Source organism: Gorilla gorilla, chromosome 9, assembly GCF_029281585.2.
Source record: "Gorilla gorilla gorilla isolate KB3781 chromosome 9, NHGRI_mGorGor1-v2.1_pri, whole genome shotgun sequence".
In the NCBI taxonomy this organism is placed as follows: domain Eukaryota; kingdom Metazoa; phylum Chordata; class Mammalia; order Primates; family Hominidae; genus Gorilla; species Gorilla gorilla.
Genome location: NC_073233.2, coordinates 86,441,456 through 86,458,856, shown reverse-complemented (window position 1 = coordinate 86,458,856; position 17,401 = coordinate 86,441,456). Strand labels below are relative to the sequence as shown.

Below are 17,401 nucleotides of genomic sequence, written 5' to 3'. Positions count from 1 at the left end.
CAACATCAAGTATTTTCAGATGAGATATTTTCTAGCCTGTCTTAAGAATGATTTTACAATTTTTCCAGGCCATTTGCCCTCCTGGCAACCTTCTGTGTTCACCTTCTGGCAGGAAATTTTCTTACATGCCTACCTGGCAAAATATTGATCCACTTCAAAAATTCAGCTTAATTTTCTCCTTCTCTAGACTATATTATATTTTATCCAACATATTTTATATCATAAGTATATAATATATAATATATCCAATATATTATAATTTAATTATATAATTTATAATTATAATTTTATTATATTTAAAATTTTAATTAAAAGAACCAGGGAACACATTTATATTATATAAAATATAAAATTGTGATACATGTATATATTATAATTTTATTATATTTTATCCAATGTAATATTTGGATAAAATATCAAAAATAATTTTTTGGATAAATTTAAGAGGTAGCCTAATATATAAGGGTGACTTTTCAGTCCAAACAAATGCAGACAACTCATACATCTATGTGTGCACTTACTGGTTTATATTTCAGTAGTCTCTTTTCTTGCTTGTCTCCATCTCTAAAGCATGAGCTCCTTGATGGAACAGATCACCTTGGGACACTATGTAATACAGCATACTGCTTAAGTGCATAGAGCCAGCACTTCTGGGTTTAAATCTCACACTTAGGGAATGTGTATCCTTAAGTAGGTCATCTAGCCTTTCTGTGAGTAAGTTCTCTCATTTGTAAAATGGGTATAATAATAGCAGCAACTTTAAGTAAGGTAAAAGTGAGAGAGGGAGAGTGAGAGTGAGAGGGAGCGGGAGAGAGACAGCGAGGGCGAGCGCCGGTCTTGAATTCCTGGGCCGAAGCAATCCTCCTGCTTCTGCCTCCCTAAGAGTTGGGATTACAGGCGTGAGCCACCGTACTTGGCCAAACGTTTTACTTTTTAAATTAGATTAAAAACCTTTTAATGACTGTCATTGAGTTACAGAATTTTTTTTTTAATAAAACGTAGCCTAATATATAAAAGGGTCATTGTTTCCAGGTCAAACAAATGCAGATAGCTGTGTTGGAGGGCAGAGGGAAGAGGGAGACTTGGAGGATTCTGGCAGGAAACACTCGACTTTCCTCCAGTCTCTGCAACATCTTCCCACCGTCTTGCCTGCCATATGCAAGGTCCCTCCAGTTCCTTTTATTTATCTGTCAGAGGACTACTTTCTCCAGGAAGCCATCTCTGGCGTCCCACGCTTAGGCGCTGTCAGGCAAACTGATCACCCTTTTATGCAACTGTCTGTTTAGCTGTCTGATACCACACAACTGTGACTTGCGCAGAGGGGCTATGTCTGATTTTTCTCTGCGGAGAACTCAGGAAAGGAACGACTGATCTCTTCAAGCGAATCCTGTTAACAGCTAAGAGCCTCCTCTTAGTTGGATCCCTACTGTTGACTGATGGAGACGGTTTCCCTCTCCATCAGTCACTCCTTGCCTCTCAGTTTCTAAGCCTCAACTGGAAACTTTAGAAATGAAGACCCTCAGATGTGCTCCCACGTTCTTTCAGCGATAATCTCTACAACCTTAGGGCATTAGCTCCGCCCCGTCTCGGCTCCTGACCCCGCCCCCCTCCCGCACGCTTCCCTAAGCCTGGGTCACAAGTACGCATGCTCTCCCTTCTTCCCCGTAGCGTGATGACGTAAGCGGCGTTGGCGTGGTGTGGTAGGAGCGGCTGCGCGTGTTGCGGCCCGGGGTCTGTTGGTAGGTTTACAATTGTCGCTGGCAGTGGGGCGCCCCAGCTGCCAACTGCACGTGGTTTCTTTCTGGCGTTTGCCTAGTGTCCTGTCCATTCCGCCCCGTTGGGAAGTGGGAAGCGGAGAGGTTCTGTGGGGACAGAGCTGGGAGTCCTGAAGGAGAAAGCGCGCAGCCGAGGGGCTCTGGAGTGCCTTAGAGCAGAGCTGCGGCCGCGGAAGGGGAGCAGCTGAGAAAGGAGGGCCGCTGCAGGCGGGGTTCGAACCGTGGGGTCTGGGCTGCTCCCGCGGAGGGCCTGGGCGGACGCGGGATGCTGGGGGTCCGCTGCCTGCTGCGGTCCGTGCGCTTCTGTTCCTCCGCCCCCTTCCCCAAGCACAAACCTTCAGCCAAACTGAGCGTGCGGGACGCTCTCGGGGCTCAGAACGCGAGTGGGGAGCGCATTAAGATCCAGGTTGGTGAATGGGAAGGGAGTGGGTTTTTTCTTGTAGGGACTTATATGGCACATCCACATCTAGCTTTTCTTTTACGGTCGGGTCAGACACAACCGCCAGCAGGGAAAAGTTAAAAAGTGTAGGCGTCGCGGGTTTGCACTTTTCTGCTTTCCATTACTTTTCACAAAACTGTTCCGATAACTGTAAAGCGCTGGAACTTTGCTTTCATGATTCCAGGGTATTACCTGTAAACTTGTTAATCATACCAAAAGTGTAAATGAACAAGCCCCCTTTCTCTATCTTTATCCCTTATAATGAATATCCAGGTTTATAAAGTGGTTGTCTTGACCTCCCTCCTTGAGAGCAGAAACCGTGTCTTACCTGCCTTTGTATTCACACATGGCTGACAGCAAATACTTGTTCAAACCATGCCTTTTAAACTTTTAGCCACCTCAGTGCCTATTGTGGGGGTCTGCATGTAATTTATTTTTAATGAATTCGGAGAAAAACTGGAATGTAGCAGTTTGAAAGAGCTCTGGAGTTAAGCTGCTTAGGTTTAAATCTCTGCATAGCGTTTATGCGTTCTACACCTTATTTTCCTCTTATGGAAAGAGATAATAATTGTCCCTGAGTCCTGAAAATTAAATGAGGTAATGGAAGTAAGATATTTAGAACAGTGGCTCATAGTCTACAAATGTTAGCTGCTATTGTTTCTCTTGCTGATTATATTATTTGCAGCAGCTCCACATAGAAGAGGTGCAGAATAAACAAGGTGTTTGACTGTTTCTTATTAGGTTGCTGAAGTACACTGATGTGGTTATTTATTTTTTGAGACAGGGTCTAGCTCTGTCACCCAGACTGGAGCGCAGTGGTATGATCTCAGGTCACTACAACCTCCATCTCCCAGGCTCAAGCAATCCTCCTGCCTCGGCCTCCAGAGTAGCTGAAACTATAAGCATGCACCACCACACTATAATTTTTTAAGTTTTTTGTGAAGATGGGTCTCACTGTATTGCCCAGGCTGGTCTCAAACTCCTGGACTCAAGCAGTCCTCCTCCTTCGGCCTCCCAAAATGCTGGGATTACAGGCATAAGCCTGGCAGATGTTGTTATAATAAATACTTATTTTTTGAGTAGGTTCTTGCTCTGTCACCCATGATTGTACTGACATAGTCATGGCTTGCTGTTGCAGTGATTTTTGTTGTCCTCACATATCCTTTACTTTTTAGCAGTATGACCAATCTGCTCCTCTTTGAGTTCCATATTCTTTCCATAGGTCTGTTGGTCTATTAATTGGGTATACATTAATGATACTTTGTGTGCTAGTCAAGAGAAAATTCAAAGATGAAAAGAGAACCTGCTGCCCAGGTTAGAGGATTTCAGTTTAGTCCTGTGAGGTCTGATATGGTAGCTACCAGCCACTTTTGGCTCTGAGCAGTTGAACTTTGTCTGGTCCAAATTGAGATGTGCTAATAAGTGTAAAATACATACCAATTTTGAAGAACCAAAAAGAATGCAAAATATCTCAATATGTTTTTATATTGATTATATGTTCATAATATTTGGGGCATAATAGGTTAAAGTGAAATATTTCATCTATTTTTATGTTTAACGTGGCCACAAAAAGAAATTTTAAATTAAACATGTGACTCACATTATGTTTCTGTTGGACAGCCCTGCTCCAATGGTTAAAACAAATAATTTTAGCAATAGGATAGTTGGTAGTAAGGTAAGTAAAGAACTATAAGAAAACAGGAAGTTACGTAACTGAGAAGGTTAAGGAAGATATCTTGCATGAGGTGATATTTCAGCCAAGTCCTGAAAGATGTGTTCCCTAGGCAGAGGAGCTGGGGATGGGGCAGAATTATAATAGCATCCCAGAAAAGCTCGTTGATAAGAACATGAACTTTGAAGTAAGAAATTCCTTTTGAATCTCAACTCTACTTATCGGTGACTGTGTCCTGGACTATTTAGAGAGGTTATCGTGACATCTCTAAATAATGTTTCATCAGCTCTAAAATGATAACCACTTCGTTAAGTTTTTCTGAGGATTAAGTAGCACAATATTTATAAAGAGGTTAGAATAGAAGCACATTACAAAGTGCTCAATAAATGTTAACTTTAACAAGTGAAAGTAAGAAAGTAGTCGTTTGGAAATTAGTTTTTGTGTTTTTTTGTTTTTTTGAGATGGAGTCTTGCTCTGTCACCCAGGCTGGAGTGCACTGGCGCGATCTTGGCTCACTGCAACCTCCGCCTTGTGGGTTCAAGCGATTCTCCTGCCTCAGCCTCCCCAGTAACTGGGACTACAAACGAGCGCCAACACTCCCGGCTAATTTTTGTATTTTCGGTAGAGACAGGGTTTCACCATGTTGGCCAGGCTGGTCTCAAACTCCCGACCTCAAGTGATCCATCCTTCTCGGCCTCCCAAAGTGCTGAGATTTCTGTGCCCAACCTGGAAATTACTGTTGATTTAGAATCACCAAAGAGGAGATGCCTTCTGGGCAGCGCAGTGAGATGAAACCAGAAAGAAGGGTGCACCCCACATCCTGAGAAAGGCACCAAGATATGTGCCCTGTTATTTATTGTTGGGCCAGAGGGCAGGGCTCTGGGAGGAAGTACCTGGAATTGCCAATATTGGGAGGATTGATTATATGAATTAGGCTCATCAACGTGAAGGAATGTTAGGCATCCATTCGAAATGTTGTGCATTATTACGAAAACAAAAGATAGAATACCAACGTGTGTATCCTATTGTGATTGGAACATATAAAATTAAGTATGCATATTGGTGAACTTGCATTGGTGAAGTTGATTTGTTGAGGCAGGATTGTGAGTACATGTTTTTCTTTCATTTAGTCTGTGTGTGTATGTGTAATGAAAACGTAAAATGTTTTACGCTCACATTGGAAATATTTCTCTTCCTTAGGGATGGATTCGTTCTGTCCGATCCCAGAAGGAAGTCTTGTTCCTGCATGTAAATGATGGGTCATCTTTGGAAAGCCTTCAGGTTGTTGCAGATTCAGGCCTTGACAGTAGGTGAGTTTTGTTTTTTAAAAGAATTCTTTCATTTTTGTTTTTCACCCCTAGTGCTTCTTACTTCCCTACTCCAGTGTTTACGTTGGACCCCTGAGTAATCTTTTGAAACAGATCTGCTTTAATAGCTTTGAGGATCAACTCCGAATATTTGGAATCAAGATCCTTCAAGCTCAGGCCTTTCCTCCTCTATTTGACATTGTCACATGCTGATATCCCCTACTTATGCTTCACTTCAGTCTTTCTTAATTACCTGCGGCTCCCTTAAGCTGTTCTGCTCTTTCCTAATAACATTTGTATATGTTGCTGCCTCTGCCCAATACAGCCTCTTCTTCTCTTGTCTTTCATAGTTCCTGCTTAGTTAGGCATCATCTGATGTTCCCATCCCATGATTATGTCAGGTACCCCTTTTTTGTGCTCCCATAGCGTCCCGTGCCTACATCTGTCTTAAAATGTATCACATTGAATGGCAATCAACTGTATTCCTATTTGAATCCTCCTGCTAGACTCTTAATTTCCTGAGGTTAGGAATGGCATCTCACTCTTTTTTGTATTCTTGGCCTCTAGCATAGTGCTGACAATATGACAAATTATTGCCTGTTGAATAAATGGAAGAAACTTTATGGTCTCATTCATCAGGTTTTAAAACTAACACTAGGTCAGGCGTGGTGGCTCACGCCTGTAGTCCTAGCACTTTGGGAGGCCGAGACAGACGGATCACTTGAGTCAAGTTAAGACCAGTCTAGACATATTAAAACCCCGTCTCTACCAAAAATATAAAAATGAGTTTGACATGGTGATGTGCACCAATAATCTCCACTACTCGGGGGGTTGAGGCTAGAGCATCTCTTGAGCCCTGGAGGTCAAGGCTGTGGTGAGCCAAGATCTTGCCACTGCACTCCAGCCTGTGTGATAGAGCCCTGTCTCCAAAAAAAACCCCCAAACCAAAAACTAACACCATTTTAATGTTAGGTATCAGCTCTGAGGAAGAGAACATTATTCTAATTTGTTAGAGTGCTTTGCTGTTCCGGGGATTGTTAGGGTTAATGCTGTTTACACATTGAATAGGTTCATGGATCAGAGACTATGTGGTCAACTGGGCAGAACAAAAAAAAATTGTTCTGATGTAATAGTAACTTTTTTTTTTCTGGAGAGAGTCTGACTCTGTCGCTCAGGCTGGAATGTAGTGGCATGATCTCGGTTCACTGCAACCTCTGCCTCATGAGTTCAGGCAATTCTCGTGCCTCAGTCTCCCAAGTAGTTGGGATTACAGGTGTGCGACACCACACTGGACTAATTTTTTGTATTTTTAGTAGAGACAGAATTTTACCATGTTGGCCAGGCTGGTCTTGAACTCCTGACCTCAAGTGATCTGCCTGCCTCAGCCTCCCAAGGTGCTGGGATTACAGGCATGAGCCACCACACCTGGCCTTAATATTAATGGTAACCTTTTAAAAAACTTTGTAATTGTTTTGATTATATCAGTATAGCAATCACATGGGTCTAATGGGACCTAGATTTTAGATTTCTGTAGGATGACTGTCTCTTTGAGATATTCCCAGGAAACCTTAGGATATACTTGTATTCATATATGTCAGGTAGTACATATTTTAAGTCAGAGCATCTCAAATTACCCTCTCAGGTTGATGAAAGTATACCAGATTTCCCCACCCATAATGCAATAGTGGACAATCTTATTTATATAAATTATATAAGAATAGCATATATTTAGCAAGCAAACAAAACTGGGTGGAGACTCTCCTGACTTATTTACTTTAATAAAATTTATTGTATTGCTGTATTATAATATTTCAATAGTTTATTAGGAAGGCACTTATTGTCATACTTACTGTAATTATGAAATGTTAGAACTAGAACAGATGGGCTGGGCGTGGTGGCTCATGCCTCTAATCCCAGCACTTTGGGAGGCCAAGGCAGGAGGATTGCTTGAGCCCAGGTGTTCAAGACCAGCCTTGACAGCATAGTGAGACCTGGTCTGTTTAAAGAAAAGAAAAAAGAATTAGAACAGATGTACTATCGTTTACCAGCTCCTTTTTTGATAGATGATTCTTAAATGAGCTTAGATGACTTTCCATAGTTGTCATACAGTTAATCTGTGGGTGAACTTGAACTCGAACCTAGTCTTATTAACCAGAAAGTGGCACCTTATGTGCTTAGATCACCAGTCAACTAAGTAAAAAAAAAATTTTTTTTAATTGCAAAAATAGGACAGAGAATTCCCGGCAAATTTTATTTTGATTTGCAGTTTTCCCATGTATTCTGTAATCTTTTAAAAAGTGTTTTGGCCAACTAACTTTTTAATAAGGGCAATTGTACAACCTCTTAATTCTGAATTAATTATACAAATTCTTAACTCTATTCCCATTTTAAAGCTTATGGAATTCATTTTATAATTTTATGCTCTATTTATACAACAGATTATCCATAGATTCTGAAGATTATTTAACCCGATAAGGATAAAAGCTTTTGTCATTAAGTATTTTAATATTCTTATTGCAAAGTTGATATTAAAATGAAGGTTGTATATAATGATATCTTGTTTATCTTGTTTTTTGTTACTATAGAGAATTAACTTTTGGGAGTTCTGTGGAAGTACAAGGGCAGCTGATAAAAAGTCCATCCAAAAGGCAAAATGTGGAACTGAAGGCAGAAAAAATTAAAGTTATTGGAAATTGTGATGCCAAGGTATGATTTCTGACACTTTTGTGGAGGCTGTTTAGGCTTTAATTAAGACAGCAATCTGTTTTAAGTGTGATTATTAGGAAGATGAAACTTAGAATATATTTCATTTGTGACAGATAATTGAAACAAGCCATATGACCTGTAGAGGCAGTAGCAAAAATTATTTATGTAGATAGCTTAGTGAGGGGTAAGTGTTGATTTTTGCATCTCTGTGGTGTGTGTCACAGTTAAAACTTGCTGCTTTTACAAGCATGCCCAGTCAGCCACCATGATATACCAGGGTGGGCTCATTCTTAGGAAAGCCAAGAATGACTTTTGCATGATGTAGAACCGATCATCCAATAATGGTGGGCTCTAGCCACCTTTGGCTGTTTGGTATTAAATCCATTAAAATTCAGTAAAAAAATCCAGTTCCTCAGTGGCATTACCCACATTTCAAGTGCTCAGTAGTTGCATGTGGCTACTGGCTACTATATTGGATAGCACAGAATATTTCCATTTATCACAGAAAGTTCTGTTGGGTGTTGCCGATCAGTAGTATTGTAAGGCTTAGGCCGAATAGAGGCAAGAAATTCTGTATTAAGACATGTTTATGCCTGTTTTTGCAAGACTCTTCTGTTAGCTTCGTATATATAAGCTTGATAAAGAGGTTAGAGAGAATAAAAGATTATTAATCAAATTCTTTAAATTTACAATGGAGAAAATGAGTCCCAGCCAGATGAAATGATTTGCTTAACATTATGAGCTGATGTGGCACAGCTGAAATTTATATTCTAGCCATTTGAATCCTCTGTGTTTTTGCTACACCTGTCTTCAAATATTTAATGAACAAAAATGAGGAAATATAGGAAAATTGCATCATTTTAATTCGTTGTGTATTCTTTCAGTATAATAGGAAGAAATGTAAGGAAATAAAAGAAGAAAATGCAATTTTTATTAAAATGTCATCCTTAATTTCCAAGAAATTCTAATTGATGTAAAATCAGAAATCAGGTTCTAAGATTTCTGAGAAATAGAGTGTAGAATAATTTGGAAATCAAGAGCGTAATATAGATGGTAACCATTTTTCTTTTTGGTTTTTTTAGAAGGATCTGTGATTACTAAAATTTGCCATGTGTTTCACTATAGTAGTTCAACCTTGTCTGTGGTTTTGCTTTTCACGGTTTGTTGCCCACGGTGAACTATGGTCTCAAAATACTACATGGAAAATTCTAGAAATAATTCTTAAATTTTAAATTGCATGCCATTCTCATTGTGTCATGGAATCTTGAGCCGTCCTGCTCCATCCTGCCTAGAATGTGAATCATCCTTTTGTCCTGCTTATCTGTACTTTATACACTACCTGGCCATTGTTGTGGAAGAAAAAACATAATGTTTATATGGTTTGATACTGTCCGTGGTTTTAGGCGTCCACTGGGGGTCTTGGAACATATCCCCTGTGGGTAAGTGGGGGACTACTAGATTCTTAAGTTGTTCTTCCTTGGCTTCTGTTGGTGTTGATGGCTTCGTCTTCCCTGAAGCCCTCCGATTCAGTATCATTTTGAAGTATTCCAACATTAGGGAATTCTGACCCCTAGAATTATGATATGGTCACATTTTCACTTTTAGTAAGTATAGTGCTTGTTTCTATACGACCTAAAAGTTTGTATTTGTACAAGACTTAAAAAGAATGGATGAGACTGAAAGAAACAGGCTGCCAGTGTAGCTCTTTTTTAGCTTCTCTGTTATCTTTTTAATTAAAACTTTGATTTTTGTCTGAAAGGATGTGTCTGTCTTAATCTTGTAACATGAATGTGAGCAGTGTAGACATATTTCAATGTGGAGCCATAATTTTCTTTCAAATTTTTTGTAAATCTTTACTACTCTGCTAGATGGATGGAAGTAGCACGTTGATAATAGTAATGAATTGCACCAATTGATTATGAATGATATGGGCTTTCAAGACATATAGGTAATTTTAAAATTGAACACCAGCCTTGTGTGTACATCTTTAATATCTACAATATTTTGAACTCCTGTGTGCCAAACAGTGGATATTTTGCATAATTAATCCTAGCCTATTTGTAGGAAGTGGTTCACAGCTAATGGATACAAACTTGATAAATAACAGATGAGCTTCAGTGATATTAGCTCAGTTACCTGGCTAATAAGTAGTAGAGCTAGATTCAAACCTACATGTCTCTGATTCCGTCCTACCATTCCACTTACCTGGTGGAAATAATGTGGATTAAAATCAGTTATATTAAGAAATAAAGAAGGAAAGGATCTTAGTTTGGTTCCAAAGCACTATTTAAGAAATACCCTGGAAACTGATTTTATTAAACAGTATCTCTTTTGACTTCTAATTTGTTCTTTTCATTTATTGGCAGGATTTCCCCATCAAATATAAAGAGAGGCATCCTCTGGAGTACCTGCGACAATATCCTCACTTTAGGTGTAGGACTAACGTTCTGGGTTCTATATTGAGGATTCGCAGTGAAGCGACAGCTGCTATTCATTCTTTCTTTAAGGTAAGATCCTAAAAGTTCCCTCTTGACCCTTTAAACAGTTTTAATAACTGTTTAAAGACAGTTGTGTCTTTTTCTCCTGATGTTAACATGTCTGTTAGTTATGGGTTAGTTTTGATTGGTCTCTTCATTTTGGGTTATGGTTTCTTGACTCTGCATAACCTAGCTTTGGGTGCCAGACATTGTGAATTTTACCTTGTTGGGTGCTGTGGGTTTGCACACAGCTATTGATATCGCTTTGATCCTTTGAGGTCTTGCTTATGTGATTTGTTAAGCAGGTCTGTAGCAGTGCTCAGTCTAGTACTATTTATTCCTCACTGAGGCAAAGCCTTCCTCAGGTCCCGACCTACAGCCTTGAGAATGATGAGTTTTTCTAGTTTGTGGAACAGGTATTGTTTCCAGCCAGCATGTGAGCACTGGGCACTGTTTTCTCTAATCTTTTTAGATGGTTCTTTCCCTGGCATTGGATAGTTTCCTCACACAAATGCACTGATCTACCTAATACTACAAGGTGGCCCTCTGCAGCTCTTTCCTCTCTGGTATTCTAGCGTATGAACTCTAGCCACTTGGGTCTCTCCAGACTCTGAGTTGTGTCTCTTCAACTCAGGGAGTCTGCTGGGCTCTACCTAACTTTTTCCCCTTCCCTGTGCTGTGGCCTGAAAGATCTCAAGGTAGTAAGCTGGTCTACTGGTAGGGGTTTACCATGTTTGTTTCCCATCTCAGAGAGAGATGGCTTTTGTTGCCTGATATCTGTTGTCTTGAAAACTATTGTTTCATGGGGTTTGCTTTTTATTGTTACTGTTTTTGTTGTTGTTTTACAGTGTTTTTGGTTGTTTCCTGTTTCTCCATCTTGGTCATAGATCTATATTTTGTATAAAGTAAGCACTAATTTTAAAGAGTTACTGGTGTTGATCAAGTAGGTCTATTGAATGACTAAAGACATTTTGTCTCATTTAGCTTTGCTTCTCAACCATTTCCCTCTACCTGGGAAAGCCACAGTTTAATGTGGTTGACAAGTTGCTAAGGTGAAGGGACCTTCTCTCCCTGTGGATGGGAGGGCCCCAAAGACAAGGAGTGATCCAGCAGATAAAGTTTATTGTTATTCCACGTGGTTTTGTGAGGCTTCCTGTGGTACTTCTCCAGATCCACCTAATTTGCAGAGGTTGTGTAATAGTGGTTATAGACTTCCCTTGGGCTGTATCCAAATTCACACAGCCCCAGTCTCACCAAGAAGGTTCTTGCCCCTTGAAAAAGCTCCTTCAGATTAACTTTTGGTCAAAGAGCTAAAGAACATCATGGCTTTAAGGCGTATGCTTTTGATAAGACAAAGGAAAATAAATCAAATTATATAATGTTATCCCATTATAGTTTGTAGGGGTCCAGTTACACATGCTGTCAGAAACTTTGCTATGCAGCTTCCATGTGGATTTTCAGTAGTGCTTGAACCACACAATCGTAAAAATACCTTTTTGTTTTTTAACCACATGGCTTCAACAGCTGATAAATTATTAGTTCTGAAGGTTTTGTAGGCTTTTGGCCACTAGGTGGTGGTGTTGACAAGTAGACTACACACTGTATACATTGATTACTTGAAACTTTTAGAGATATGTAAACAATTAAAAAATAAGACAAGCTAAAAAAATTGAAATAAAAAAATAAAGTAGTCAGGGTGCAGTGGTTCACATCTGTAATCCCAGCGCTTGGGGAGGCTGAGGCAGGAGGATCTTTTGAGCCCAGGAGTTGGAGACCAGCCTAGGCAACATAGTGAGACTTGGTCTCTAGTAAAAATAATTAGCCAGGCATGGTGGCATGTGCCTATAGTCCCACCTACTCAGGAAGCTGAGGCAGGAGGATCACTTGAGCCCAGGAGGTGGAGGCTGCAGTGATCCGTGTTTGTGCCACTGAACTCCAGCCTGGGAGAGTGAGATCCTGTCTTAAAAATATTATTATTACTGGGCACAGTGGCTCACACCTGTAATCCTAGCACTTTGGGAGGCCGAGGCAGGTGGATTGCCTGAGTTCAGGAGTTCGAGACCAGCCCTGGCAACACGGTGAAACCCTGTCTTTACTAAAATACAAAAAAATTAGCTGGGTACGGTGGCGTGTGCCTGTAGTTCCAGCTACTCGGGAGGCTGAGGTAGAATTGCTTGAACCCGGGAGGCGGAGGTTGCAGTGAGTAGAGACTGCGCCACTGCACTCCAGCCTGGGGAACAGAGCGAGATTCCATCTCAATAATAATAATAATAATAATAATAATAATAATAATAATAATAATAATAATAATACTGTGTGTGTGTGTGTGTGTGTATTTTTTTTTTTTTTTTGATACGGAGTTCACTCTGTTGCCCAGGCTGGAGTGCAGTGGCGTGATGTTGGCTCACTGCAACCTCCGCCTCTTGGGTTCAAGGGATTCTCCTCCCACAACCTCCCAGGTAGCTAGGACTACAGGTGCGTGCCACCACACCCAGCTAATTTTTGTATTTTTAGTAGAGACGGGGTTTCACTATGTTGGCCAGGCTGGTCTAACTCCTGACCTCAGGTGATCCACCCACCTCAGCCTCCCAAAGTGCTGGGATTGCAGGCGTGAGCCACCACACCTGGCCAAAAATTACTAAAATGAAATTTGAAAAACATTCATGGCCAGGCGCTGTGGCTCACACCTGAAATCTCAGCACTTTGGGAGGCCGAGGCAGGCAGATCACGAGGTCGAGAGATCGAGACCATCCTGGCCAACATGGTGATACCCCGTCTCTACTAAAAATACAAAAATTAGCTGGGCGTGGTGGTGCGTGCCTGTAGTCCCAGCTACTCGGGAGGTTGAGGCAGGAGAATCACTTGAACCCGGGAGGCGGAGGTTGCAGTGAACCGAGATTGCGCCACTGCACTCCAGCCTGGCAACAGAGTGAGACTCTGTCTCAAAAAAAAAAAAAAAAAAAAAAATTCAAGTGGTTGGAAATAACTTGAATTTTAGCACCATTCGTGATAGAGTAGTTACAGAAATAGACACTTTTTGAGTAGTAATAAATTCACTTCGTATTTGTAAAGACCTGGAGAATATAATTCTGTTACCTACCTTTATGTGTGATAGTTATCTACCTTTATGTGTGATACTTAGGATTAGTTGTTTAAAGAACCCTTTCTGGAGTACTATAAGGCATATTAAGTAATAGTTATATGTTACCTAGTATTTTGTAGTGTTTCTTTGAACTGTTACTTTGGGTTTGCTAAAAGATGTTAAGCTTCCAAATAAAACATTTTCGTAAGTTTCAGTTTTGTTACTTAAAATATAGAAATGTGGGGGAAAAATGGAAACTTGAACAGTACTTTTAAGTTAAGACACTTTAAGGATCTAAGTTTATTTCTTGGTTTGAGTATGAAAAATATTTTTTGTATAACCTTGTTTGCTCATAAAACTGACATACTTGTTATGTACTAAAACTTGGCTATTTAGAATCCTCAAGGAATGAGTCATTCAGTAAAGCCAAGTTTCTGAAATAACTGAGGAATTTTCTCTTTAGGCACCAATTTTTTCTAAATTCCAGTGGAAGTGTTCCTAAAATGAATTACTTACTTTCCCGTCTTCCTCAGTGAGCCAGTAGAAAAGATTCTGCTCTTTCTTTCTCAGTGAGTCGAGGTTCTTCCTGTGAGTATCAGGGATTGTTCTTCTCTGTATGGCAGCGTTTTCAAAGCCTGCCACTGACTATGTGAAGTATTTTTGTTGTTGTTGTTTTGAGATGAAGTCTCATACTGTTGTCCGGGCTGGAGTGCAGTGGTGCAGTCATGGCTTACTGCCACTTTAATCCCCCAGGCCCAAGTGATCCTCCTACCTCAGCCTCCCAAGTAGCTGGGACTATAGGCATGCACCACTGTGCCTGGCTAGTTTTTTTAAATGTATTTTTTGTAGAGATGGGATCTCACTGTGTTGCCTAAGCTGGTCTTGAACGGCTAGGCCCAAGCAATCCTGCCTGGACCAACCAAAGTGCTAGGGTCCAGATGTGAGCCACTGTGCCCCAGCCTATGTGGAGTATTCTTTACCTTTGTGTAGAATGTCTCCAATTTGCTATGCCTTGGAGTTCCTGTGACTGCTGTTTATGTTTTTTGTTTTTTGTTTTTTGTTTTTGACAGAGTCTCGCCGTGTCACCCAGGCTAGAGCACAGTGGCGTGATCTCGGCTCACTGCAACCTCTGCCTCAGCCTCCTGAGTATCTGGGACTACAGGTGTGCACTACCACACCGGGCTAATTTTTGTATTTTTCAGTAGAAACTGGGTTTTACCATGTTGGTCAGGCTAGTCTCAAACTCCTGACCTCAGGTGATTCACCCTCCTCAGCCTCCCAAAGTGCTGGGATTACAGGCGTGAGACACTGCTCCTGGCCTCTTTATGGAATTTTAAAATCTCTTCTTGCTGTCACTTTGTGTTGTCTATGGCCTGCCTGTGGCTAGCAATTCCTTTCATGTTTCCTTTTTTGTTGATTCTGATTAAATAATAGTTATTTCAGTTTCGTGTGAAAGAAAAAGATAATCTATTAGTCTTCTCTTACTGATGTGTATGGGCCGTAATGTATGAACTTTATAATTTTGGGATACTCAGAGCCTTATAAAATATCTGGTTTTAGAATTGTGTATTAAAATATTTAAATACTTGGAGGTGATGGGTGGAATCTGAAAAATTGGGTGAAAGTGTTTGCTTTTATTTTTGGCCCCTTCTCTGGCCTTCATGTCTCTACTTAGGAACCCCTTTGCTGCGGGACAGTATAAATAAGTGACACTGGAAACCTATTTGAGGCACATACTGACAATACTTAACCACTCCTTGCTATTTACTTTCCTTTTATTCTTTTTACTCCCCCACCCACTTTCACTTTTTTGGACTTTGTTTGCACGGCTGTATTATTCTTCCTTTGTACTCTCTCCTTTATTAGCATTTGGTAACGTTAGGAACTTTGATAAGCCTTGCTAGCAGTTTTAAAGCAGCGAAAGCTGCTGGGCCCTTTTGTAATGTTTAGCATTAGTTAAGTATTAAAAATAATTCCCACTAGGTGTGTGATTTAAAAAAAAATCTCAGTTATTTTCCTAAGATTTACAGTGCTGTTTCTTGTGGCATTTGACCAGTTCTAACTTGGGCAATCATGTTTAGCCGTTAAATTTTCTCCTCCCTCTCCACCTCCCCTTCCCCACCCTCGTTTCCTTTGGATTTTTCACTTCCTTTCTTTGTTTACTGCACTCATGTTCATAGTTGCCTACATTCATGTGGAAGAAATGTTTCATGTCCATGATTCTTGGCTCCTAGGAGATAAAAATTTTATGCAGTAATGTTATTGATCAGATTTTATTGGTTTTCTATAATGTGCTCTGTGCAGCACCTCTGGTCATGTTGCTGTCAGATTAAGTGTACATTTTAATACTTTCTGAGACTGCTAATTTAGAGCTTGAATATTTAATCAGTCCACATCATAAGGCAAGTTGTTGACTGAATACTTTGTATTATAGCCAGAATACTTGAATTTGAGAAGGATCATATTCGGGAGGTCCCTAGTAATGCATGGAGACAATCTACACTCCACCAAACTTGGCAGAGATATGTATGTAAGAATTTATTGTATTGATTCCCAGACCAAAATTTTGCATTAAGCATGTACTATCCTACATTTCTATTATAAATTCACTTTTCGTTACCTGCAGTCCCACCCTGCAAACATCTACATTGTGTGTAACCTTTTGCTTACATCCATAGTCAAAATGAAAGAAGCATAACCTTGAAGTTGCTGACTAGCAACAGCTTTTGTGGTTCACTAATGGAAATAGTCTCAGACTTTTGTTCGGAAGGGCTCCATTTGGGGACCTCAGTAATGGATGGATTTGCTGCTGCTCAGAATATTCCTTCAGGCAAAGGAAGTACACTGCCTGTGCCATGTGGAGTCCATTGTGCCATCAGTTTAATGACAGAGACCTGCTAAAGATCATTTCTGCCTTTTTTTGCTGTTTGTTTATTCAGTCTCTATCTCCTTTTTTGGTGGTTCATTACAATTGAGGTCATATTTCAAGATAAGTTTATACTGATCGCTTTGTATTCCTCTAGCAACGTGGGCAGCATCATTATGCATTAGCCTAGAGTGTGCGTATGTGTTTGTTAAATCACCACCAAAATGTTAGAGAAATGGGAAGAGAATATAGTACTAAAGAGAGAGCATGAAGACCTAGGTTCTCGTCCTGGCTCAGCCACTGACTAATTGTGTAACTTGTGGAACGTCACTAAATCTGTCTGGGCCTTAACTTCCTTATCTTTGAAATGAAGATGTTGGACTAGTTAATGTCTAAGTGTGTTCCTGAATTAAAATTATTTGTGCCCCTGTGGGTAGTTAAAACACTCAACTGATTTTCAATAGTCTTAATATTTAGGGGATTAGGGAGGGATTTGATACAGCATTTGCTTAGTGTGCGATTTTAATACTATAAGAGGATGTGTGTTCTTGGAATTGTTGAATGTGCAAATATCCTGAAAACAGTGGTTTTCTTTTTCAGGACAGTGGCTTTGTACATATTCATACTCCAATAATCACATCCAATGACTCTGAGGGAGCTGGAGAACTTTTTCAACTTGAGGTAAGTTTTGCTTCCCATCTTGAGGGGTACATTGCTGTTTAATATTTTTCATTTGAGGGTTTGAAATTTAATAATAGTTTTGTGGACAGAAGACTATGAGCAGCACCTGAAATTGTCAATAAAAATCCTTGAAAAACTTACATAGACAATTCAAACCAGTCTCATTTCCTGTAGTACCAGCAGTCTTATACTGTGACAGGTAAGAATGAATTTTTTTTTTTTTTTTTTTTTTGAGACAGAGTCTCACTCTGTGGCCAGGCTGGAGTGCAGTGGCGTGATCTCGACTCACTGCAACCTCCGCCTCTAGGGTTCAAGCGATTCTCCTGCCTCGGCCTCCCGAGTAGCTGGTACTACAGGTGCCTGCCACCAGGCCCAGCTAATTTTTGTATTTTTAGT

At 40.2% G+C, this 17,401-nt stretch overlaps 1 protein-coding gene across 9 annotated transcripts in view; it reads left to right on the top strand.

Moving 5' to 3' along the window:
* The first annotated feature begins 1,664 nt into the window (after positions 1-1,664).
* Positions 1,665-17,401, top strand: part of NARS2 (asparaginyl-tRNA synthetase 2, mitochondrial) — a 138,523-nt gene continuing 122,786 nt past the window's right edge. For 3 of the 9 annotated variants that reach the window (XM_063693424.1, XM_019037678.3, XM_055356893.2), the window contains exons 1-2: positions 10,274-10,406; positions 16,925-17,005. In XM_063693424.1, the coding sequence (XP_063549494.1) occupies positions 16,968-17,005 (38 nt within the window). In that variant the 5' untranslated portion in view covers positions 10,274-10,406; positions 16,925-16,967. Of the gene's footprint in view, positions 2,182-5,086; positions 5,197-7,778; positions 7,900-10,265; positions 10,407-14,540; positions 14,621-16,924; positions 17,006-17,401 lie in introns of those variants that run through there. The other 6 variants (XM_063693421.1, XM_004051882.5, XM_019037677.4 and 3 more) reach the window with 5 other exon arrangements.